The sequence below is a fragment of the Propithecus coquereli genome, unplaced genomic scaffold (genome assembly GCF_000956105.1).
Source record: "Propithecus coquereli isolate 6110/MARCELLA unplaced genomic scaffold, Pcoq_1.0 Scaffold59, whole genome shotgun sequence".
Taxonomy (NCBI): domain Eukaryota; kingdom Metazoa; phylum Chordata; class Mammalia; order Primates; family Indriidae; genus Propithecus; species Propithecus coquereli.
This window is the reverse complement of record NW_012151840.1, coordinates 3384271-3407776: the sequence shown is the minus strand read 5'-3', so window position 1 is coordinate 3407776 and position 23506 is coordinate 3384271. Positions and strand designations below refer to the sequence as shown.

At 44.5% G+C, this 23506-nt stretch overlaps 2 protein-coding genes across 12 annotated transcripts in view; both read left to right on the top strand.

The window, feature by feature from the left end:
* Positions 1–18690, top strand: part of UBAP2L (ubiquitin associated protein 2-like) — a 44179-nt gene extending 25489 nt beyond the window's left edge. For 3 of the 8 annotated variants that reach the window (XM_012658567.1, XM_012658568.1, XM_012658569.1), the window contains exons 13-28: positions 666–943; positions 1117–1289; positions 2345–2534; positions 3285–3339; positions 3747–3921; positions 4578–4650; positions 5652–5847; positions 5933–6021; positions 7788–7841; positions 8466–8547; positions 9279–9496; positions 9952–10057; positions 14873–14940; positions 16579–16776; positions 17191–17241; positions 18050–18690. In XM_012658567.1, coding sequence (XP_012514021.1) covers positions 666–943; positions 1117–1289; positions 2345–2534; positions 3285–3339; positions 3747–3921; positions 4578–4650; positions 5652–5847; positions 5933–6021; positions 7788–7841; positions 8466–8547; positions 9279–9496; positions 9952–10057; positions 14873–14940; positions 16579–16776; positions 17191–17241; positions 18050–18145 — 2102 coding nt within the window. In that variant the 3' untranslated portion in view covers positions 18146–18690. Of the gene's footprint in view, positions 1–665; positions 944–1116; positions 1290–2344; positions 2535–3284; positions 3340–3746; positions 3922–4577; positions 4651–5651; positions 5848–5932; positions 6022–7787; positions 7842–8465; positions 8548–9278; positions 9497–9951; positions 10058–11465; positions 11868–14872; positions 14941–16578; positions 16777–17190; positions 17351–18049 lie in introns of those variants that run through there. The other 5 variants (XM_012658570.1, XM_012658573.1, XM_012658572.1 and 2 more) reach the window with 5 other exon arrangements.
* A 1225-nt stretch (positions 18691–19915) lies between these two features.
* On the top strand, positions 19916–22695 carry HAX1 (HCLS1 associated protein X-1). Of its 4 annotated transcripts, none has more exons than XM_012658562.1 (7): positions 19916–20139; positions 20677–20936; positions 21114–21301; positions 21759–21810; positions 21972–22078; positions 22205–22295; positions 22439–22695. In XM_012658562.1, the coding sequence occupies exons 1-7, from the start codon at positions 20087–20089 to the stop codon at positions 22522–22524; spliced, it is 837 nt and encodes a 278-aa protein (XP_012514016.1). In that variant the 5' UTR covers positions 19916–20086; the 3' UTR covers positions 22525–22695. The 4 variants fall into 4 exon arrangements, with proteins under 4 accessions (XP_012514016.1, XP_012514019.1, XP_012514018.1 ...); XM_012658564.1 differs by having other exon boundaries at positions 19996–20052; XM_012658563.1 differs by lacking the exon at positions 19916–20139 and adding an exon at positions 20384–20405.
* Positions 22696–23506: the final 811 nt, after the last annotated feature.

Here is a 23506-nt window from a genome sequence, read left to right as displayed (position 1 = left end):
TCCCCTAATCAGGTGGACTGAGTTCTGAAAGTTGAGCAATAAGAATTTGAGGCATATGTTTCTCCCACCAAATTTATTCATATATTTAGTTGCAGTCTTCTATTGACCTGGGGATTTCTTCAGATTCTCCCTAGGTTTATTTTCAGTGTTTGAAAATAACATATTGCCTTTGGGTTCATGGGCTAAGCCATCTTAAGACTTATACAGTAATAAGTTCTCACTTAAAATTGCAGTAGGTTCTTGGAAACTGACTATGCAGAATGACATATAACAAAACCAGTTTTTTCTCATTAATGTTCTAACGAAATGATGTTGGAGGAAGTGATGTTATTTGGGGACTTGTGCATCGTTTTGCTTAAAGTCACAGTTTTTAAGAACCTGTTGGTGACATTCAATGAAGACTTATTGTTTTAAACATGGGCAATTTGTAGATTCCTGTCTTACACAGGCAGGATAATAGCATTGATTTATTTAGGCTCTCCCTAAGAACAGACGTGATCCAGTGATTGTCACTTATTAAAATGAGATTAAGTCCTAAAAGAGGACCTGTTTATATGAGTTTCTGATTTTTGAGGGCCTTGTTCATGGTGCTAGCGTAGGACAATAGCATTTCCTTGAGATCATCAGCATCTTTGGCCTGACCCATACTGGGTTTCCTCTTGCAGATTTGAAGAACCCAAGCGATTCAGCAGTACACAGCCCCTTTACAAAGCGCCAGGCTTTCACCCCGTCTTCAACCATGATGGAGGTGTTCCTTCAGGAGAAGCCACCTGCAGTGGCTACCTCCACAGCTGCACCTCCACCCCCCTCTTCCCCTCTGCCAAGCAAATCCACCTCGGCTCCACAGATGTCGCCTGGATCTTCAGACAACCAATCCTCCAGCCCTCAGCCGGCTCAGCAGAAACTGAAACAGCAGAAGAAAAAAGCCTCCTTGACTTCTAAGGTACTTGAACTTTTAGATAGATATTATCTTAAGGCAAAGTATATAGGGATTTGAGAATAGAGATTGTTAAGAGTAAGTTTGGAAATGTGAAGGGCAAGTTTTTTATTAGTCTACAGAAAGATTGTATTAAAACAAAACCATTACTTTCTCTTCTCCTTTGCCTGTCTCTACAGATTCCTGCTCTGGCTGTGGAGATGCCTGGCTCAGCAGATATCTCAGGGCTAAACCTGCAGTTTGGGGCATTGCAGTTTGGGTCAGAGCCTGTCCTTTCTGATTATGAGTCCACCCCCACCACGAGCGCCTCTTCAAGCCAGGCTCCAAGTAGCCTATATACCAGCACGGCCAGGTAGAAGAAACATTAGCTATGAGACCTCTCGTATTAGTCTTTTACTCTTTGTCTAAGTCTCTTGGTGATTTCTAGAACTGTGGAGTGCCAATCCTCTGACTGGTGAGAGGAGAAGTAGTCAATTGTAGCATTTTGTTGAGTATTTTGAGGTATTGTTACTAGGATCAGCTGTGACTGTAAACAAATATACTCCTTGGGTACTTCTAGAATGTCCAAGTACAGTTCTAAGAGATGTGTACAACACTTCTAACAGAGTATCTTGGCATTTTCCACAGCTAAAAATGCTGTTGGCACTTTCAGCACTTTGGTATGGGACTCATGCCTGCAAAAGGTATAACTTTGAACTCCTAGGAAGGAGGTAGCATTAATATCTTTAATTAAAAGGAACCTTACCAGTAGAACCTTTTTTGCCTCCTCTGATAGTTATGAAGGAGGTCCATCTTTAGCAATGGAAAATCTTGGAGGAATTTCAGGAGAGTAGGCTGTTTATCCTCAATCCTTAAAATTGAAAAATACAAATGTGTGGCCCTAGTGTAGATCTATGGAGTCATAACTGCCACTGATGCATCTAAATATTCTAAAAAGTTCCTCTCAGGAAACTGTTCTACCAGTAATTTTTTAAATCTAATAAGGTTCTCCAAGGACCCTGGAGCCCAGAATTCCTTAAAATGAGTGTAAACAAAACATGGCTTTTCCTGTGCTTGGGATTCAGGTTAAACTAATGTATAGAAAGGACCAAGAATAGTGTATCCTTTCTACCGACCTTTAGTCTCTTTTTCTTATAATAGCAGAATGTAGGGGAAAAGAGGCTTTTCTTTTCCTTTAAGAATTGAAGATATTTTAAACTCTGTTCTTAATTCAGATCTCTGGCATTACAGAATGTAGAAATGCCTAGTGTTCTCAAGAGAAAATTGTGGCAGTTTCTTTTATTTGTTGCTGGAAATTTTCTTTTTTGATTGAAATCAGGTTATTCCAGTAGTAGATCTCCAACACTTCCTTAGTATCAGTAATCTGCTCTGTTTCTCTGAGATTTTCCTTCTCTTCATTCCCCACAGTGAATCTTCATCTACAATTTCATCTAACCAGAGTCAGGAGTCTGGTTATCAGAGTGGCCCAATTCAGTCGACAACCTATACCTCCCAAAACAATGCTCAGGGCCCTCTTTATGAACAGAGATCCACACAGACACGGCGGTACCCCAGCTCCATCTCTTCATCACCCCAGAAGGACCTGACTCAGGCAAAGGTAGTGGCTTCAAGTGCCCCCTGGGTATTGGTTAGGAAAATAGTGGTCAAAAGTCTCTAAAATATTTGTGTTTTACTTTTCGGCAAATGGACGTACTAATTGAGAAACATTGGATGTACTAATTGAGAAGCTGAAAACACATTTCTATGGTTAGGAAATAAAAGTTCTTTTCAGCAAGCCTGGAGACTCATGAGCCAGAAAACCATTCTCTTTTCACTAAGGATTCATTGTCTCTAGTAGAATCAGTCTCAAGTACCTGTCCTGTCTTCTGGGAAGATGTGAGTGCTAGATTTCTGGGTGCATATCAGTAGACCTCACCTTGCTATGTCCTGGCATGGTGAGGGGGATAGCATGTGCCAGAGGTGATGTGGAGTGACTGTCAGATGCAGCCAGCAGAGTAGATGGTTGGCTTAACTGGTACTCCCACATTCTACCCTAAGGATCACTGGATTTGGGCTTTGGGCTTTCCTGTATCTATTTTGGGTTTGTGGTATCCTCTGCAGTTCGGGGCGGGGGGTTTGCCTTCTGTTGTTTTCGGTCACACAGGGTTGGTATATCTAGATTTTGTTGTTGTTGTTTAATTTTTATTGCCTATTTGGTTCTTTAGATAGTCTGCATTGAGTTAATCCTTTGGTTAACTTGCGGAGTTTCTCTTAATGGTTTGTTTACCAAAATTAAGCTGAGTCGGTGCTTAACTTGCCCCATTCACACGAGTTTGTCTATTTCTTGCTCCTCTGTTTGTTATACCAGAATGGCTTCAGTTCTGTGCAGGCCACGCAGTTACAGACTACGCAATCTGTTGAAGGTGAGTGTTCTCCAGGCTTTTTCCTCTCAGTTGTAGTGTGTTCCCTCCCCTCTCGATAGTTTTGCATTTCTTAGATTGTAGTGAAAAGAGCCCTGGCTCAATGATCAAAATATTTGGTTATAGTCTGTGTGGTTATACTTTGCTGCTTAATCTCAAACCATCCTAAGTTTGAGATTTTCTGTTTTAAAATGGTGATAATTCCATTGGTTCCTTTCATTGAACGAATGAGATCAGTGCTGTGAAATGCTTGGAATTAAAAAAAAGAGAAAAGGTTCTACCTAATACAAATAGTGCATTGTTAAATAACTCAAACTCTTGTTTTGGGGGCATCCTAGGACTGTGGTCACCTCTTTACTTACAGACACTCCTTTTCCTCTGATGAGGTGAATTTGTTACTTTATTTCTAGGTGCTACAGGCTCTGCAGTGAAATCTGACTCACCTTCCACTTCTAGCATCCCCCCTCTCAATGAAACGGTGTCTGCAGCTTCCTTACTGACGACAACCAATCAGCACTCATCCTCCTTGGGTGGCTTGAGCCACAATGAGGAGATTCCAAATACTACCACCACACAACACAGCAGGTGATTTGGGGTGAGAATGGAGGTTGGGGTTGGCGAATAGCAGTAACAGAGCTCTATAGTCCTACCTTATTCCCTCTACCTGGCAGAGACCACGTTAGCCCTGCTTTTGTGGTAAGTGGGTGACCTAAGAGCTGGGAGAAGTGAAGACTTTTTTTTTGAGACAGAGTCTGGCTCTGTTACCTGGGCTAGAGTGCCGTGGCGTCAGCCTAGATCACAGCAACCTCAAACTCCTGGGCTCAAGTGATCGTCCTGTCTCAGCCTCCCGAGTAGCTGGGACTACAGGCGTGTGCCGGCTAATTTTCTCTATATATTTTTAGTTGTCCAGATAATTTCTTTCTGTTTTTAGTAGAGACGGGGTCTCGCTCTTGCTCAGGCTGGTTTCGAACTCCTGAGCTCAAACAATCCGCCCGCCTTGGCCTCCCAGAGAGCTAGGATTACAGGCGTGAGCCACTGCGCCTGGCCAGGAGGCTTGTTTTATTTCAGCATCCACTCTTACTTTAAATGCTTGCTACCCTTGGCTGGCCATTGTGGTTACCATTTGATCTCATACCACCTTGGTCCCATATTTCACCTTATTTCCTTGCTCATGTTCTTGACTGAAGCTCCAGTTGAGGCAGGTATACCATTGTGGCTGATGGTAGTCTCTTTTCTGACAGCACGTTATCTACGCAGCAGAATACCCTTTCGTCATCAACATCTTCTGGGCGCACTTCGACATCTACTCTTTTGGTAAGTGTGATGCAGTGAGGAAGTGTGGTTTTCTTACACTTATGAAACCCTAAGATTCTCTCAAGAGGGAATTCTTGAAAATTTCTTCATGAGGTGGCAAAATGATAATTGATCTGAGGTTTCAGGATAAGGAATTAAGGGATGTTGGGAAGCCAGAAGAATCTACAAATAACTGCAGAGCTCTGTAGAACAGTCCTAAAAGCCTGGAAGTAACTTTCTAACCAGCCTTCTTCTCCCCTGAAGATAGGTAGGCTTTATATGCTCTGATAAATTCTATAAGATCATACCTTTCTAACTGGTAGAGCTGTTCTCCTTCCTTTGTCTGGGGTATGCTGAGTATGAGTCCTGAAAATAATTAGTGTGGGGTTGGACATTTTTATGAAAGTAGAGGGCAGTGAAAGCTTTTGGTCAGAGAATTACACTGTTTTGATTTATAACTACTATTTGTGGAATTAAGCTGAGGTTGTAAAGGAAGGACCCATTTGGACAAAGGTGTCAGGTTTGCCAGAAGCCTGGGGAAAGATATGTGGGTTAAGGCTTTCGTAGTGGTCTCTCTTTCCTCAAATATGCAGCTTTAGGTTTAAAGTCAGAACTTTTACTTTTTTCTAGCCCACCAGTTGATCTCTTGCGCTGGACTAGTGAAGAAAGCGTGGGAGAAAAGGCTCTGAAACATTATACATATCCCAGCTATCTCTGTCCCCTTACCAACAGTGTTTGTCTTTGAGGAGTTTGTTCCTATCCACTTTCCTGTATTTCTGAACAGGATGATGATGGGCAGTGAGTCTTGTTACCATCTTTGCCAGATGAATCCTGAGGAATGTGTATCTGGAGATTCTAACTACTTTGGCAGAGGGCACCCTGGTATCCTGCCTTGGACTTTTTAATTGGGAAGTTGACATGATGATAATATAATCAGCAGAAAGGATTGTTTTGTCTTTATTGACCTGTGTTGGTAATCTCTATTTTCTTATTCTCTCCTTCCACTGCCCGCCTTTTTGAAGCACACAAGTGTGGAAAGTGAGGCGAATCTCCATTCTTCCTCCAGCACTTTCTCTACCACATCCAGCACAGTCTCTGCACCTCCCCCAGTGGTCAGTGTCTCCTCCAGTCTCAATAGTGGCAGTAGCCTAGGTCTCAGCCTAGGCAGCAACTCCACCGTCACAGCCTCGACTCGAAGCTCAGTCGCTACGACTTCAGGTAGCCTTGTAAGCGGATGGCATTCCTCTGGGATGGAGGAGATAAGTAATTGTATGACAGGATAAAAATGTAATTTCTCTTTTAGGAAAAGCTCCTCCCAACCTCCCTCCTGGGGTCCCGCCATTGTTGCCTAATCCGTATATTATGGCTCCAGGGCTGTTACATGCCTATCCGGTAAGTGGGGCTGAAGAGTCTTTTCCGAAAGGTGAGGATGGTGTGGCTACTCTTTTTATAGCTCTAGCTTCAGGTGGAAGACCATACACTTGTCCTTGGTATACACTGGGGATCGGTTCTAGTACCCCTGCTTTACCAAAACTTGCAAATACTCAAGCCTGCCATTGGCCCTGTGGAACATGAGTGTACGCAGGTTTCTAAGGCCAAAGGCCAGCATATTCACCTGGAATCTCTTTTAGTTTCTTAGAGTATTCTTTTCTGTAGTTGGCTTGATTGCCTAATTCTGGGGGTCTGACCTCCAAGCAGAGTTCCCTGACTCATTCTGGGACTGTCTGAGAATAAGTGGCTGACGGTAGTAACTTTTTGCCATGGTGTATCTTTTATCATCTTCAAGTATTTGGTACCTATTAAGGTGAAAGGTATTTATGAAAAAAATTTAAAGATACTTGTTCTTAGCCAGGCGTAGTGGCTTAAGCCTGTAATGCTAGCACTTTGGGAGGCCGAGGCAGAAGGATTGCTTGAGCTCAGGAGTTTGAGGCCAAGCCTGAGCAAGAGCGAGACCCCATGTCTAGTAAAAATAGAAAAATTAGTTGGGTGTCCTGGCACGCACCTGTAGTCCCAGGTACTCAGGAGGCTGAGCCAGGAGGATCACTTGAGCCTAAGAGTTAGAGGTTGCAGTGAGCTACAATGACGCCACTGTACTCTACCCAGGGCTACAGAGGGAGACTCTGTCTCCAAAAAAAAACAAAAGAAGACCAGCCTGGGCAACACAGTGAGACCCCATCTCTACTGGAAAAAAAATTAGCCAGGTGTGGTGGTGTGCATGTATAGTCCTAGCTACTTGGGAGGCTCAGGCAAGAGGATTGCTTGAGCCCAGGAGTTAAAGGCTGAAGTGAGCTATAATCATACCATTGCACTTAAGCCTGGATGACAGAGCAAGACCCTGTCTCTTTAAAAAAAGCAAAAAAACCTGTTCTTGTCCTCATAGAGGAAGTCTAGATAAACATCATATACATGAAACATCCAAACAGGACTCTTAACCCGCATTTTTTTTTAAACAATAACACACTACCTTAGTACTCAGAAATTGGAGAAAACAAGAATAAAATAATGAGTCCTTGGCCGGGCGTGGTGGCTCACGCCTGTAATCCTAGCATTCTGGGAGGCCGAGGCGGGAGGATTGCTTTGAGGTCAGGAGTTCGAGACCAAGCCTGAGCAAGAGCAAGACCCCGTCTCTACTAGAAATAAAAAAAATTAGCCAGGTGTGGTGGCACATGCCTATAGTTCCAGACTTGAGGCCAGAGGATTGCTTGAGCCCAGGGGTTTGAGGTTGTTGTGAGCTAGGCTGACACCATGGCACTCGCCCGGGTAATAGAGTGAGTCTCTGTCTCAAAAAAAAAAAAGAATCCTTTCTGGAGGAGATAAATTTTAAGCCAGATTTTGAAGGCTATAAGAGATAGATTGGTAGAATAGTGAGTAAAGCAAACTATTCATATATAACTTACGTCTGTCCTATTGCTGCCAAGAGGCCAGCCTAGTTGAATCAGTGGTATGTAGTTTCAAAGACAGCTTCAAGACCTTTCATGAGTCATTTAATCTCTTTGTGCTTCACTTTTGTCTTCTTAAAGAAAACTGAAGGAAATAATCTATGACCTGCTCTAACCAAGAATGAGGATGAATGTTGTTTTAGAATTGGCCTATCCCGTAGCTCCTTGGTTTGCTAACATGACCAGTTCCCATTATTGTTACATATTTATATCTTTCAGCCACAAGTATATGGTTATGACGACTTGCAGATGCTTCAGACAAGATTTCCATTGGTGAGTATGTGGGGTACAGCTTTGGAAAAGAGTGATTCTAAAATTAGTGTTGAGAGGATTATCTGAAATGTTCCATTGATAAGTCAGAGATGTCATGCTATTTCTCCCTACACACACTTTAAGATATATTAGAATATAGGGACTTGGAGAGTTAGTTCTAAGAGAAGGTATCTTTTATTTTTTTTTTTAAATCAGAGTTGTGGCATCTTTGAAGTAAACACATTTTAACCGAATCCGTAGTCCAATAGGGTAAGCTGGAACTCTCCAGGTGCTTTCTGTATGTCCCAAATACTTTAAATTACAGAAAGAAAGACCCGTTTTCTCAGTAGAATAAGTAGATTGATAGGAATGATGTCTGGAGTGTTGGAAGTATTATCGGTCCTGATGCACCTTGATAGGTTTGCAAGTGGGCATACCCGTAGACCTTGCCTGACTGGGCTAATGGCCAGGCAGGGGGGACAGTGTATGCAAGAGTAATTTGGAGTTCATGGCAGCTCTAGCCAGCTTAATCATTGGCTGGATAAACTGCAGTACTCTAACATTCTGCTTCTCACCCTGTAGAAATAATTCTCATATTGGGGAATGAGAACATTGAATCTCTGCTCTTTTATTCTTCTTTTCTAGGATTACTACAGCATCCCATTTCCCACACCCACCACTCCGCTGACTGGGAGGGATGGTAGCCTGGCCAGCAACCCTTATTCTGGTAAGACTGAGATGGGGCTGAATAAAGGGAGATTGTGTTGAGATTGGTAGCAGAATCCTGATTAGCATCAGGAAGGGACCTGGTTCTCACCTTAATTAAGATTCTTTGGCAGAAGTATAGAATGGATATATAAATCAGGGTTGGTAGATTGAGAATCCTGCTAAAGGTGGACATGTGGCAGCTTTTTACTTTTCATCCCACTTTTTATTGTCTTTCTGTTATTTCTAGATATCTTGACTTGGTTTCAAGTCATTCTCTGGCTTTTTCTGGAAAGTACAGTGGTTGACCTGGCCTTCTGCGCTCATCTCTGCCCCTGTACTCTACTCCTAGTGGCAGTCTCATTGCCTTGCTAGGCCTTGGGCCTCCTTTTCTTTGCCTGACCTATCATTGTCCTTCAAGTCCGGCACAGGGTGTTCCCCATGGAGGAGCAAAGGGGAGGTGGAACAGGGAAGATGAAAGAGAACACGAGTGGGCAGAGACATCGTGCTTTATTCTGGGAGCCTATCTCTGCCACAGTATTGCACGGTTATTCAGCATTAGTCTTTGACTAGCACTGTGCTAAGTGTGTGCTGAGCGATGCTACGCAGAGCCACAAAGAAATGTAATTCAGGGAATTGAACTTCAACAGTTTTTGAATGGGATCTCCTGGAATTATGTGAAACCAGAAGAGGTAATTCTGCACTGGTGTTGGGGTGAAAGAGGCAGGTACAATTTAGCCTCTCCTGTCACAGGTGACCTCACAAAATTCGGCCGCGGGGATGCCTCCTCCCCAGCCCCGGCCACAACCTTGGCCCAACCCCAACAGAACCAGACGCAGACTCACCACACCACGCAGCAGACATTCCTGAACCCGGCGCTGCCTCCTGGCTACAGTTACACCAGCCTGCCATACTACACAGGGGTCCCGGGCCTCCCCAGCACCTTCCAGTATGGGCCTGCTGTGTTCCCTGTGAGTACTTGGCCTTGGTCTCTCCTTGTGGTAAAGGATCCTAGCCCTAGACACTGTCCTAGCTACTTTAGTAATGGATAAGAAGGAACAATCTCCACCTCCAGCCTGTTTCTGTCCTGGGAGGGGGAGTGGGGCTGGCATTGGTGGAATGAGGATAGAGATTGCCTGTTCTTAGAATTCGCCACGGGGGGAGTGTGATACCATATAGCTTTGCTTCACTCAGACTGTCATTCGTTCCCTGCTACCACTGCACCTTTCCCTTCCTCCAGACTACCATTTCTTGACTTCACTGGTAGATTCCAAAGATGTCAGTAAGCCCATTTCACTAAACAAACTGTGGCCAGCCTATATCAGGATAGATAGCCGTTTGAATGTACAGTCCCTGGAGTAGGACAAGTGGGATAAATGGTATTCTGTTGCCATTTCACTGTAGTTTTGGCCTTTTTGCTCTTCAGGTGGCTCCTACCTCTTCCAAGCAGCATGGTGTGAATGTCAGTGTGAATGCATCGGCCACCCCTTTCCAACAGCCGAGTGGATATGGGTCTCATGGATACAACACTGGTAAGCTCACCTTGGCCCTGACTCAGTGGTGTCTGTGGGGTGTTATTGGATGAATTTCAGGAAGGAAGACTTGGTGTTGAGAAAATGGGGTTGGTGAGGGTGTGCTGCTGCTCCAGGTATGATTGTTAATGCTTGACTGACTTGGGTGTCTGTGGGAGTAGCACCAACAGAGGAGCTTAATACTGGCACATGTGTCCGCTATTCATGATGGGAATGTCCGAGCATATGTGTTGGCTATTAGAATATGTTGGCTGGCCAAAAGTTTGGGTGGGAAATAGGGCAGGAAGCCCCAAGACTTTGCTGAAATGTCAGTGGAGGCAGGTGTTAATATGTATGATACTAATAGTACAAAAGGGTATATTATATTCAGTGATTAGAAAGGTTAAGTGGGTTTATAGCTAGCAGACTATGATAGATTTGGCTTAAATCTCTTTGTAGTACTACTTTTCTCATGTGGCTCCTCTTTTATTCCCTAACTAGAAGACCTAAGATACGGAGAGAAAGGAGTAGGCATGTCTACTGCATAGAGTGAGAACTGGACTGGGAGAGTTGGACCTTTAGGTTCCTTCATTTGTATGGCTGGTCTCTTTGCAAAGTCTATTTGCACATCTGATGTCAGGGAGGGAAGTGTAGGAATCCTCTGGATAGGTACTGACCTAAAAGATACTTAGTCTATCCCTTGCTTCCATACCTGCAGTTTCCTCCTCTTGTGGAGGACAGGGAGTGAGAAGCAGTCTTTGGATAAAACAATTTCATCCACTGTTTTCAGTGACTTGTAGCTGAACATGGGCAGTAGGTTGCTGCGATTGCTAGGGGTTGAGGGATGTCCTTCAAAGCTGTCAGCTCAGTTACAGTTTCATGGTGATTTGGATGGAGCAAGTGGGCTCCAGGTGGGTAAATTGCCCAAGGTTTTCAATAATTGGGAAACTGTCTGAGCTGACCACAGAAGGCAGTAAGCCTAGGAACTAACAACCAAGGTGGAGCTTTGAATTGTGCTGTATGACTTAGAGTGAGTCATGATTTAAATTAAAGAAATCCTGAGAAGCATCGTTGAAATTTATTACCTACCTCCTTGTGGCCACCGCTTTCACTGAGCAAGGTCCACCCTAACCCTTACTGGGGAGAATTACAAGCTTTTTGACTTGGAGTGGCCCCATTCCGAGAACATTAGGTGTAAGTCTTAGCTGGAACAGGTTCAAGAATTTTAAGAGGTAGGTGATTGATAATATAAGAGAACTGGCATACCCGATCATGGAAATCCTAGCTTCTCATCTCCCTTAAGATTTCAGAAATCTGTTGTAACAGCCCTTTGAGAACCCCCAGTTCCTAACCCCACAGAGGGCTCTTGTCATTCTATTCCTCATCAACCTCTAAATTCATTTATTTTTATGTATTTGATTCCTTTTAGGAAGAAAATATCCACCCCCTTACAAGCATTTCTGGACGGCTGAGAGCTAATTTGGCCCAAGGCTGGGGGCTATGTTTTGTGTGTGTGTATAAATTTGCACTGAAGTCTTGTTTCAGAAACCAGACCACTGAGGAGAGCCTGCTGAGCTGAGGCCATGGCCTGCGTGGCTTGGGGAAATGAGTTGGTGGATACCTTCTGGGCTTTTGAACTTGCCCCTCCCCCATTTCCCTCTCCCCCATGTGTCTGACCCTGTCTTACCCATTTCGAGTTCAAACGGTGCAGCACCTCCGAAGCATCAATGCACACACCTGCTGTTGCTTTTGATTTCTGGAAGGCATGTAGTTTCAACTTGTAACAAAAATATTTGTAGTCTTCAATAAACTGTGGTATTTCTTTAGCTAACTCTGGCGTTCTTTCCGTGCATGTCTTTCTGGACACTAGGAACCAATGTTGTGCTGTGTGTGGATGAAGGGTGGAGGGTGGCCTTTTTAATCAAACCCCAGCATAGCCAAAGTACTGTTAACTTTTCAGTATGATGGTTTTATTAAGGTGGGGGGAGGGGAAACAGCCTGAGTTTCCAGCCTGTTGATTGGTTGGTAAAGAAAACTATTCGTAGAAAATTCCTGATTTCCCATGCTTATATCGCTTCACTTTTCCATTTAGATCTTCCCTTTGCCTCTGACATAAGCAGAGGGGAAAGGACAAATAAGTTTGGAGTGTCATGTTATGGTGAAAGGCAAAATAGATGGTGTTCAGAGCTGTTAAAGAAGTATCTTCCAAGGCTTAATTCCCACATCTGGTTCCCAAAGGCCAAGTGGCTGAGATCTGATAAAAGTTCTTAGTGATCAGCTAGTTGATGACTTGGGCTTTGTGGAAACTGTGCTAGCCTGGCACATGGTCTTAGTCCCTCGATGGCTTATTAGAGATTGTGGATTATAAGTCGTTTTGCCCTTGTGGGCGTAGCTAAGGATGTGTGGGAGTGGTTTGGTCAGACATCTAGACTATGGAAATTCTAATCCCCACCCAGTCCAACCATCAGCCCTTGTTTATAGAGTTAACTTAGAGAGTGAGATCACCACCCTTGGTTAATTGGAAACCAAAGTGTTCAGCTTTCCTTGTATTTGTTCTCAGCCCTCTGGAATAATTTTGCTCTGTGGAGTGTGATCAATTTCCCAGGGGCTCTCATGCTGGGAGAGATTGGTTCTTGTTTCTCCTCCGTGCCATCACATTGTGTTGGTATTATCACTGTTGGGAGTGGAGGATAGGCAGTGGGTGTTGATGTTGGAGGGAAAGCGGGAGAACTAAAGATCTTTCTAATAACTGGTGCGGGGTAGAGAAATCTCATTATTTTCTAGGGTCTATAATGCTTACATTGAGGCTGTCGTGGCCACTACACAGAGTCTTATTTTTCCTGCATTTCCAGTCCCTTCAACCCCATATCCAAGATAAGGCCTCTGGGCTAGAAGCTAGAAGTTTTTAGCTAGCCTAGCATCTAGAAAGAATGAGACCAGGTAAGGCCATGTTGGAGCTCAATTTCTCACTGCCACTCAGCTTGAGAATCCAGTTAGTCATTTCTCCCATCCTATGTAGGCAACCTATCCTCACTTTGCAGAGGGTGACTAAGTAAGCCTTTTTTTTTTTTTTTTGGCCTTTGAGATAAAGATAAATTGTTCTCTCATAACTTACCTTAAAAATGTTCTACTTATATCCTCTTTATTTCACCTTCATTCTCAACCCTTCCACATGAACCTCCTTATTAACTTAGATCTTTTCCATAACTGAACTCTGCTCTTAAAAGTTATGCCTGTTACCCAGTGATTTGCCAGATGGGCACCTGGAGTTTGAAAAGGGAAGGAAAAAAATACTCCATTAGCTCCTTAAGAGGTTCCTGTATTGTTGCCTTTTACTTCAGTGCCTTTAAAGTGTAGAGAGTTGATACTTGGGAGATGGGGAAGTATTTTCTCTTGCTTGGTTTCTGTAGTTCTGTTCTTTTTCCTGTTTGGTGTTTGCTCCTCCCAGGAACTATCTGGACTTATGATGTGGGGAGGGTTTTCCAATGCCACTTCTATTGGGAAGATTTTTAAAGTGATTGTCCCAGTTGGGCTTAACTTTTGAAGGCTACCTTTGTCCTAGACTTTGGGAAGATTTGGGTTCTGGAGTTTGAAGAGAGATTGTTGTTGAATTGTGGGTGAATGGAGGATTCCTTATTTGTGATCTGGTCACTTGAGCACAGTGCTTCTAAAAAACTTTTCCAACAAAGTGCTCCTAACAGCAGAGAAGGAATGTGCACCTCTGAGGGGAAGGATCCAAGTGCATAGATAGAAATGCAAAGATTTTCCTGGAGCTTCACTTTATCTTCATAGGAACGGACACATCTTTTTTTAAAAAAAATCATGCTTTATGGTCCTCGTTAAATTACTTTTCCTTAAATCTTTGTTTAAAATTTGAAAGTTTAAAAGATGCTAGATTATTTATCCCATGGCTTTTTCTATCTCCTTGACCCATTTCCCTGTTATCTAGGAATTAGAGTGTAGTACGTGTATTTGTTTTAGGAGTACAAATTAAAATAAGGTATTGTACTACCGTGGTTTCCTTAAAGTTGTAGTGATAGGGAGTTTTTTCAACAGGAAACATGGAAGTTGGGGTATGGGTTAGAGCTTTTATCTCATGGAGCAGCTGAAGTTGTAAACTAAAATTAACATTGGTTTTTGTGCTCTACCTACGCTATAGGAGATAGCCTACTGTCCATTTTCCTACCCTTTGTTACCCCACTGTGCTTAGGCTTAAATTGTGTAAATGGAAATTCATCTTTGTGCCAGCTCTTTAAATCATAAGTATATAGCCTAGAAGCTTCAAGACTGGAGAGGCTGGGCTAAGTGAGCTGAGGCTTTGAGAATGAAAGTCCTCTCAGGGATTAAATTGGACCACTCCTTTAGTTCCTACTTTATGTTGGTGGGGCATGGATTTTAAGCCCAAAAATGTCTCTTCAGGAGGAGAAACACCCAGACTACCGAAGTCTTCAGGGGCAGGATTGAGTATAGTTTGGGTAGATTGATTTGAACCGGACATTATAATTAAAAGTTTATTACATTCCTGTTGGGTTTTGGCACAAAAGTATTTTGAAAATTGTATATCCTAGTAAGGCTTGGTTATATCCCCTTGTCCTCCAAAAAACAACTTGCCTCACTCTCTCATACATATACTCAGCACACTCCTGGAAAGAGCAAAAGAACCTTTAGGGAGACTTCGTGTCATGAACTCAATTCTCAGGACTAATGTGAAGCTGGAAAACAGACAAAAATTCCCTTGCAGTGGTATAGCTAGAAAGGCTACAGATAGCACCACATCCCAGAAATAGGGACCAGGCAGCTAGCTGAGCTAATCCTGTCTGTTTCCTCCTCCCCCAGGTGTATCAGTCACCTCCAGTAACACGGGCGTGCCAGATATCTCGGGTTCTGTGTACTCCAAAACCCAGGTAGGTGCCTGGCTCTGGACAGAAGTGGAAAAAGAGAGATGAACATAAAGGAGGTGGAGTTGAAATGGTAGAAACACAGTGGACAAGAACAGCCTTAGGAGAGGTGTCAGGAATCCCATTCTACCTTTTCTACATGAATGGTCTTCTCTAGACTTCAGTTTCTCTTAAGAAATTTAAATTTAGCCATCTGAGAAAAAAGAAATGTAATAGGAAGGTGAGGTGTGGCAAATTGTTGTAATATGTCATGTGATTTACTGTGCAACTATCCTGGCCCTTTTACCAACCCACTCCCAAACTTTTTCATAACCTTCCAAGAGAATGAGTATTGGAACGAAAGGAAACTAGTTAATTCCATTCTTTGTGAGTTAATCTGTAACAAAAAGGGAATGGGAAAGGAGACAACCCCATAACTAAGTGAAGCATTTGAGTTATCCACCGGTTTGTGTTGTGTTGCTTTTATCCCCCAACAGCATAAATAAAAGCTTGTGGTTGCTCATGCCTGTAATCCCAGCACTTTGGGAGGCCAAGGCAAGGATCACTTGAGTCCTCCAGGAGTTTGAGATCAGCATGGGCAACATAGTGAGATCTCCTCTCTACACAAAATTTAAAAATAGCTGGGCATGGTGGCGCACGTCTGTAGTCCCAGCTACTTGGGAGGCTGAGGTGGGAGGATTGCTTGAGCACAGCAGTTCAAGGTTGCAATGAGCTATGATCATGCCACTGTACTCCAGCCTGGGCAAACAAAGTGAGGCCCTGTCTCTTTAAAAAAAAAAAAAAAAATGTTAGGGTAGGAGAGGTTAAAAAAAATTAAAAAGATAAATAGTAATAAAAGCTTGCTATAAAGTGTGTTAGAGGTTTGGGAGAAGTGCTTCATGACCAAGACCTTCAACACTTCAAACATCTCAGTGTGTATTTATTTCTTTTGAAATATCCAAGGAGTTCTAATTTCTGCCCAACTCCAGGAGTAGGGATGCCAAGAGTAGTCAGCAAATTTCACTATGTTCATATATGACATTCAATTTTACAAAGTGCTTTCACATTCATCCTCTTATTTGGGCCTTATAACAGAGAGCATCCCTATATATGAGGAAACTGAGGCTGAGAGATTGAGTAATTTGCCCAGGATTGCACGGCTATTAAAGAGCAATGCTGGAGGCCGGGCGCGGTGGCTCACACCTGTAATCCTAGCACTCTGGGAGGCCGAGGCGGGAGGATCGCTCAAGGTCAGGAGTTCAAGACCAGCCTGAGCAAGAGCAAGATCCCGTCTCTACTAAAAATAGAAAGAAATTAGTCAAACGACTAAAAATAGAAAAAAAAAATTAGCCGGGCACAGCAGCGCGTGCCTGTAGTCCCAGCTACCCGGGAGGCTGAGGCAGGAGGATTGCTTGAGCCCAGGAGTTTGAGGTTGCTGTGAGCTAGGCTGACGCCACGGCACTCTAGCCCAGGCAACAGAGTAAGACTCTGTCTCAAACAAAAAAGAGCAATGCTGGAACTGAGACCTAAATATCTGATTTCAGGTGCACTGTTGCTTCTGTGACACCATGCTGCTTTCTGAGGGTGGGGGCGCTTGGGCTCAGAAACTCCCAGAATTAGTTTGCTGATCCCTTTTACTCTCTCTTCTCCTGGCCTCCTGGATAGCAGTCCTTTGAGAAACAAGGTTTTCATTCCGGTACTCCTGCTGCCTCCTTCAACTTGCCTTCAGCCCTAGGAAGTGGGGGGCCCATCAATCCGGCCACAGCTGCTGCCTACCCACCTGCCCCCTTTATGCACATTCTGACCCCCCATCAGCAGCCGCACTCCCAGATCCTTCACCATCACCTGCAGCAGGATGGCCAGGTAATAGCCCTTCCCCCTCTCTCCTTTCCCTTCCTCTTTCTTCCTATCCCTTAAAACTGCCTTCCCTTTCCTTTTCTTACCCTTCCTCACCACCACCTTCACCCAATCCCTCCCTAGCGCCAGCCATGGGCAACAGCACATACAGACACAAGCGCACATAACATAAGCGGCCGGTAAAGGAAATTTCAGAGAAGGGGCCAGATTGAAAGCTTTTTTGCCCAATTCCTTTGGTGCCTCTCTTCCACCTCCTCCCATGCCACAGTCGTCCTGGTCCCATCAGACCTGGGTCACACCTCCCCTCTTAACTCTCCCAGCCTTCCCCCTTCCCTGGCATTATAGCTTTCCCTTCTAATGGTGGAGTTCTATTGTCAAAGTTTGTCCCTTTATTTTCCATATATCCTGGTTCTGCCTCAGCTACCATATTTGCAGATGATTCTCTGTTGCCAGCGCCAGCAGGAGGAGCAGGTAATGAAATTGAATGATGATATGCTTGAACCCACTCCTTTTCAGTCTCCATTTCACCTCCACAGCCTCAGGGAACTTGAATAGAAAAGACTGCGTTGTCACAAATCGGGATACACAAACACAAACACCTTGCTGAGCTCTCTGGCCTCCCTTCCTCTCTCTTCCTCCCCTCCCCAACACCCTCTTTATATTTCTGCCTTTCCCCAACTCTGGAAAACACTTGTGTTACTGGAATGGAAAAGATTCTTGGGACAGCATCTGAAGCCTGAGGCCTCAGACTGTCTCTCTCCTACCTTGCTTGAAATGGACTCACAGATGTGATGTGTGGTAGGGGTGGGGATTCGTGGGGTGGTGCAAGTAGCCTCTTTAGAGCTTCATCATGGAGCCGGCTGGGGAGCTAGAATAAGGGCTTCCTTGCTCTCAAAGACAGCTTTCTAAATTGAGGCATTCACGGGAATCAGTGAAAATGAAATTGCCTTATGATCACTCATCTCCAAGAACAGGGCAAGGTGGTAGGGTAATGAGAGAAGGTAGAATTGAAAATAAGTGCAACTGACTCACTATCTTGTCTCCAAAGATATCTTGCCCTCTTCATCTTTTCTTTATTTAAAGGTCAAAAATGCCTTCTTGCTTTTAAGAGAGGGGCTCTAGCTGCTATGTAGACCATATTTTCTATAGTTGAGAATTAACAGTAGTAAGGGGAATGGGAGAGCAAGACAATTTGCACATCTCCACCTGAAGATGTTACAAATTTGTCGCACTAACTAGATACTTTTTTCCTCCCCATCATCCTCCCATTCCCCTGCAGACGGGCAGCGGGCAACGTAGCCAGACCAGCTCCATCCCGCAGAAGCCCCAGACCAACAAGTCTGCCTACAACAGCTACAGCTGGGGGGCCAACTGAGGCCCTGACCCTCTTCTCCTGGTCCCATCTTCTGAGAGGGCTTCTCAGCCTGGAAACTATGGAAACAGCATCAAAGAGAGAAAGGAATGTGGGGGGGTTCCGCTGCCCCCCACCCCCAGCGGCCCACCCCATGCCTCAGCTTCATGTCCGTCCCATTCCCATACCATCCCTATCCTGTTGTATGTATTATAGGATTTGTATTTTCTCCTTTTTTTTTCCTTCCTTTCCTCTTCCTCCTTCTCCTCCCCCCTTGCATTCAAGATTATGAAACTTTGCTGTGGGCCTTGCCCTTCCTTCACTTTCTCCTGTTCACCCTGGTGGTGTATGGGTGAGGTGGGGAGGGAGGACCCCCAAATATATATCAGCCCAACAGCCCTGAGTCTCCTCCTTTATTATTAGGAAAACAAAACAACAACAAAAAAATGGCGTCATATGAACAGCATTGTCAGATGAATTAGTTGAAGTGTTCTTTTTTTTTGTACTGTGTCCTCAAATTTAATGGATTAATGTGTCTTGTATATATAAAAAGAAAACCTCTACCTTCAGCCTCTGCCCATTCTTGCTCCGTCTAGGATATCCTCAGTCTCGTCGATGACCAGCTTGGTGAATAAGTATTACTGTACCAACGGGGCCTCCTCTGGCCCAAAGGCGGTGGAATAAAACGAAATCTTCGCCCTTTAAGAACTCCTTTGACCTTAATGTGCTAGTAGTATCTTGTCCTTGAGGGGATTCCCCTCCCTTCACCCCTAAGGATTTCATAAACTGCTGACTGGAAAGAACCACCATAAATCTTTATTTCCTCCAGAAACTGCTACATCTACAGCCGATTTCACGCAGTAAAGGGAGAGGGATAGAGGAGATTGGGTAGAAAGGGGAGAGGATTAAGAAGGAGCTGACACCATTTCAAAGGAAAAAACAATGGCTTTATGGAGTCTGTAGTATGACTTAGATGGATCTAGGCAAATAAACTGAAAAGAAATGAGGGAAGCGTGCACTGTTGTCTGGCAAAACTAAAGCTTGGGGCCCGTTTCTCCTAGAAGTAGACTAAAGTACGTCTTGCTTTTTGGGTGCTTTCATGTGGCATCGCTATACTCAGTCTCTTGAGGAAGAGTCTTGAGCAAGGCCTGGAGTAGGGATGGGTACGGGAAGGAGAAGTGGAGAGACTTTGAAAATCAATGATAGGGAAAAAGAGATACTATGGCCCCAAACTCTTCCTTCCCAGGACTTCCCACTATCTTCCCGTCCCTTAATTTCTTACAAATCCTTTATCTTGCTGGTTGCAGAGCCTGCTTGGAAAAATTAAAAGAATCCTTTATGGTTATGACAGACTCCTTCCTAGCTGGAGAGGAGGAAGTTAAGTCCTTGCGTTCCCATGCCTTTATCACTACTGTTCTGGGGAATTCAATACTAGAAGGAGCTTAGTAAAACGTTTTTGTCCACCCAATACCAGATGGCACTCAGGTCAGTCTAGAAACAAAGAGGACCGAGAAGGAGGCAAGGTGGCTTCTACAGGCCGTCCCCGGGTGTGGGTAGCCGGGGGTGAGGAAGGGCCTCACACCGGTCCATTTGTGCGGTTGAGTTGCCCTCTGGCGGCTTTACCTGGGTACCATCCAGAATCAAACCCTCGAAACACCTTTTTGGACCGGGTTGGTCTGCACGAAGAAGAATCGGCTTAGGAGGGAGGTGGTTATCGGAAAATGAAAGTTCGTCATGCCCACTTCCCTAACAGGAATCTGGCCTCTGAAAGGTGGGGTAAATTAAGTCTTTCAGCCCTTCCACGTCCGGCTGAGAGTCGTTTTACGACAGTGTGTCCGGATCGCGGGCTTGCTTTCCGGCAACGTGGACTGACGCCTCGCTCAATTTCCGGCAGCGTAACGCAGGCAGCCCCCTGGTGCGAATGGGCCACGGTAGGAGTTCGAAGGTTCGAGTCCCAGTACGGGAATGAGCCTCTTTGACCTTTTCCGGGGTTTTTTCGGCTTTCCTGGACCTCGGAGGTGAGAATAGGTCCAGCTCGGACAAGGGTGGGGACTTCCGGGGAGAGCTTGACCTCTTACGCCATATTTTTGGAAAAACATTCTCTTCCCCACTCCTTCAACTCCTACGGAGAGGACAGAAGTCGAAACATTGAGCACTCACCCCGCGACCGCGTTGGTCGTTAAGAGGAGAAACAGCACCCTAAGTCTTTCTCCAACCTGGGATGATGCAACAGGGACACGGGCGGGGAAGACAATGGGGATCCGGGGAGCAGGATAATGAGCAAGTGAGCAGGACCTTGGGAGAGAGGGGAGTGGCTGGGGGATCTTGAAGAAAAACCGAGGGGAGGTGTTTGAGGGGAGTTGCGAGGTGAGGACTGACTGATAAAAACAAAACCAGAAAAAATTGTCAGCTGTTATGTTTTGATTTGACAAGTAGTCCTCTAACCCTCTCCCCATCTTCCCAGACCCTTGCTTTTGTCCCACTTTGCCACCGTGAGTTGAATTTACGGCTTAAGTAGTGCTGAATCTTGGTGGCCAATCTGCCTCCACTCTCAGCCACAGAGATCCCTTTTTTGGAGGGATGACTCGAGATGAAGATGAAGATGAGGAGGAAGAGGAAGAAGGAGCCCCGTGGGGCCGTGGGAGCCCGAGGTTTGATGGTCCCCAGCCCCCTGAGGAATTTGGCTTCAGCTTCAGCTTCAGCCCAGGAGGAGGGATGCATTTCCACGATAACTTTGGCTTTGATGACCTAGTACGGGATTTCAATAGCATCTTCAGCGAGATGGGGGCCTGGACCTTGCCTTCCCATCCTCCTGGTGTGTGGCTTTCCCTGAGGGAGAACCCGTGGTTTCTAGTGGGTTGGTGGGGGAAATTAGGCACCTGCCAGGAGTAGTTGGGGGATGGGAAGTGTAAGAAGACTTGATGATTTCCAGCGAGATTTAAAGAGCCCAAGTCCTTTCCCACCCCAGCATCTACCTTCCACCTTTCTGCAGAACTTCCAGGTCCTGAGTCAGAGACACCTGGTGAGAGACTGCGGGAGGGACAGACACTTCGGGACTCAATGCTTAAGTATCCAGATAGTCACCAGCCCAGGATCTTTGGGGGGGTCTTGGAGAGAGATGCAAGAACTGAATCCCCTAAACCAGCACCAGACTGGGGTTCCCAGAGACCTTTTCGTAGGGTGAGTACCCCATCTGGGTCTGAAACGAGAGCCTGTGGGAGACCACTCACTAATAAAGGACAAAGACTGGAATCCTTGGGTGAATCTGATAGACTTGGGTGGGAATCCTAGGCTCTCCACTTAGTGTGTTTATGTTTTCTATATTAAGCTTCTTGTAGGATTTTCTATGGGGGGAAATGGGTGTTCTGCTGTTTCTTTAAAAAAAAAAAAATCACTGGTCTAGGTGATTCTTGGATAAGACAGGATTGTTTGAGGAGGGTAGGAAAGTAGTTCAGGAATGCTTTTTGGAAGAAGAATACATAAAACAGCCAGGGAGGAGGAAGGAGTAGGGAAATAAGACTATCCTGAATGGAACTGCGTCTCCTGGGGAAAGGGGTTTTGGAGCAGTTTGGGGTCCATGAGCCTTCAAGTTTCAGATTGGAAGGTGTCTTTTTACCTACTGTGGCTTCTTCTGCAGTTTGATGATATATGGCCTGTGACCCCCCATCCTAGAGCCAGAGAGGACAATGGTGAGTCTGGAGGGAGAGGACATTTACCAGCCCTCTATTATATTATTTTCCTGAAGTTCTGTCTGTTCTCCCTCCCTGAAGTTTCTTCCTGCCACACTTGTCTTTTTTTTTTTAACCGTGGACCCTTTCCCTCCTGGTTCTTCATATCCCCACCCTTCCAGATCTTGATTCCCAGGTCTCCCAGGAGGGTCTTGGCCCAGTTTTACAGCCCCAGCCCAAATCCTATTTCAAGAGCATCTCTGTGACCAAGATCACTAGGCCAGATGGGGTGAGTTGAGAGAGAAGGTTAAAGGAAACTGTGGCCAGGGAATGCCCTGGAAAGAGGGATCTGTGTAAAGAAGCCACTGAACATAACCTTTAGTGATGTTAGGAATATGGTGGGGACTTCTTGTAGATAGTGGAGGAGCACCGGACTGTGGTGGACAGTGAGGGCCGGACAGAGACCACAGTAACCCGACAAGAGGCAGACAGCAGTCCTAGAAGTGGTAAGTTAAGAGTATGAATCAAAGGGGTCAATTTAAGACTCCTTGGGGAAGGGGAATCTTACTCTTCTACCCTTTAATATTTCTCTCCTGTGTCTCTACCCAGTCTCTTTCATTTAGCCTATGTGTATGACTTTCTTCCTTAGATCCAGAATCACCAAGACCTCCAGCCATGGATGATGCCTTTTCCATCCTGGATTTATTCCTAGGACGTTGGTTCCGGTCCCGGTAGCCTTGTTAACCCTCAGTGGCCTTAAGGTCCTTTCCACCTCCCGCCGGTTGCCCTTTATCAATAAGCTTAGCTTCTCCTGCCACCTTAGGGCCTTGGGTATGTGGAATAGTGAATTGGGGTATGTCAGTATGTCACCCAAACTGACCAATAAAACCTTTATTTATGCTAAAATTCCTTGGTCTTGGTTTTGTCAAGGCTGTTTGACTTTCTAGAATCATCCAGGGCTTCCCAAATTATCTTGGCCCCCAAACTTCTCCTTATTTCTTAAGTTTTTGTTCCACTTCCAAAACCTGATTTTGATAGAAAATGATTTTCCTTAGGAGATAACTAGAGTTAATCCCAGGAAGATTTCTAGAAAGAGATGCATCAGATTCCCAAAAAAGTAGGGATAACTGCTTCCTTGAGTGTGGGATCACTGGATAGTTCAAGAGGTAATTTGAGGAAGTGCATGGGAAAATATTTCTTAAATTACTGGCTGTGTTTTTATTTTTAGTGTGTTAGAGGAAATATAACTAACACAAACATTACTAGGTCTTTTTCTCATTAAAAGATTTATAACACTATGGTTAAGAGTGGCAGATCTTACGCAATTATTTACATCCATCCATTCCCTCTGGAAACCCCACGAAAATGACAGCAAAGGAATTTGTCTAAAGAGGCGTATCACAAGAACAAAGGACAGGAACTAATAGTAATGAAACTTTGTCTTTTGGGGGTTTTTTAGTATATCTTTTGGGAATATAAGTTGTTGATTTATTGTAGCTAAATTAATCTTTCCTATATGGCTGGTGCTCTTTTAGAAATCTCTTAATAACCCAAGGTTAAAAGGATACTCTTCTGTGTTATCTGCTGTAAGTTTTGTAGTTTTGCCTTTTTCATTTAGGATTTTAAATACCGGGAATTTATCTTTGTATATAGTATGAACCTGGGGACCAATTTCATTTTTTCCCCATTTGGAAAAAACACATACAAATATATAAAT

What these genes read in the sequence shown, in the direction of transcription:
- HAX1 (XM_012658562.1), top strand. Translation starts at nt 20,087, where the DNA reads ATGAGCCTCTTTGACCTTTTCCGGGGTTTTTTCGGCTTTCCTGGACCT. An exon ending in GGCTTTCCTGGACCTCGGAG is followed by an intron (nt 20,140 to 20,676) that starts GTGAGAATAGGT and finishes CTCCACTCTCAG; the next exon opens with CCACAGAGATCCCTTTTTTG. An exon ending in AGACAGCAGTCCTAGAAGTG is followed by an intron (nt 22,296 to 22,438) that starts GTAAGTTAAGAG and finishes TTTCTTCCTTAG; the next exon opens with ATCCAGAATCACCAAGACCT.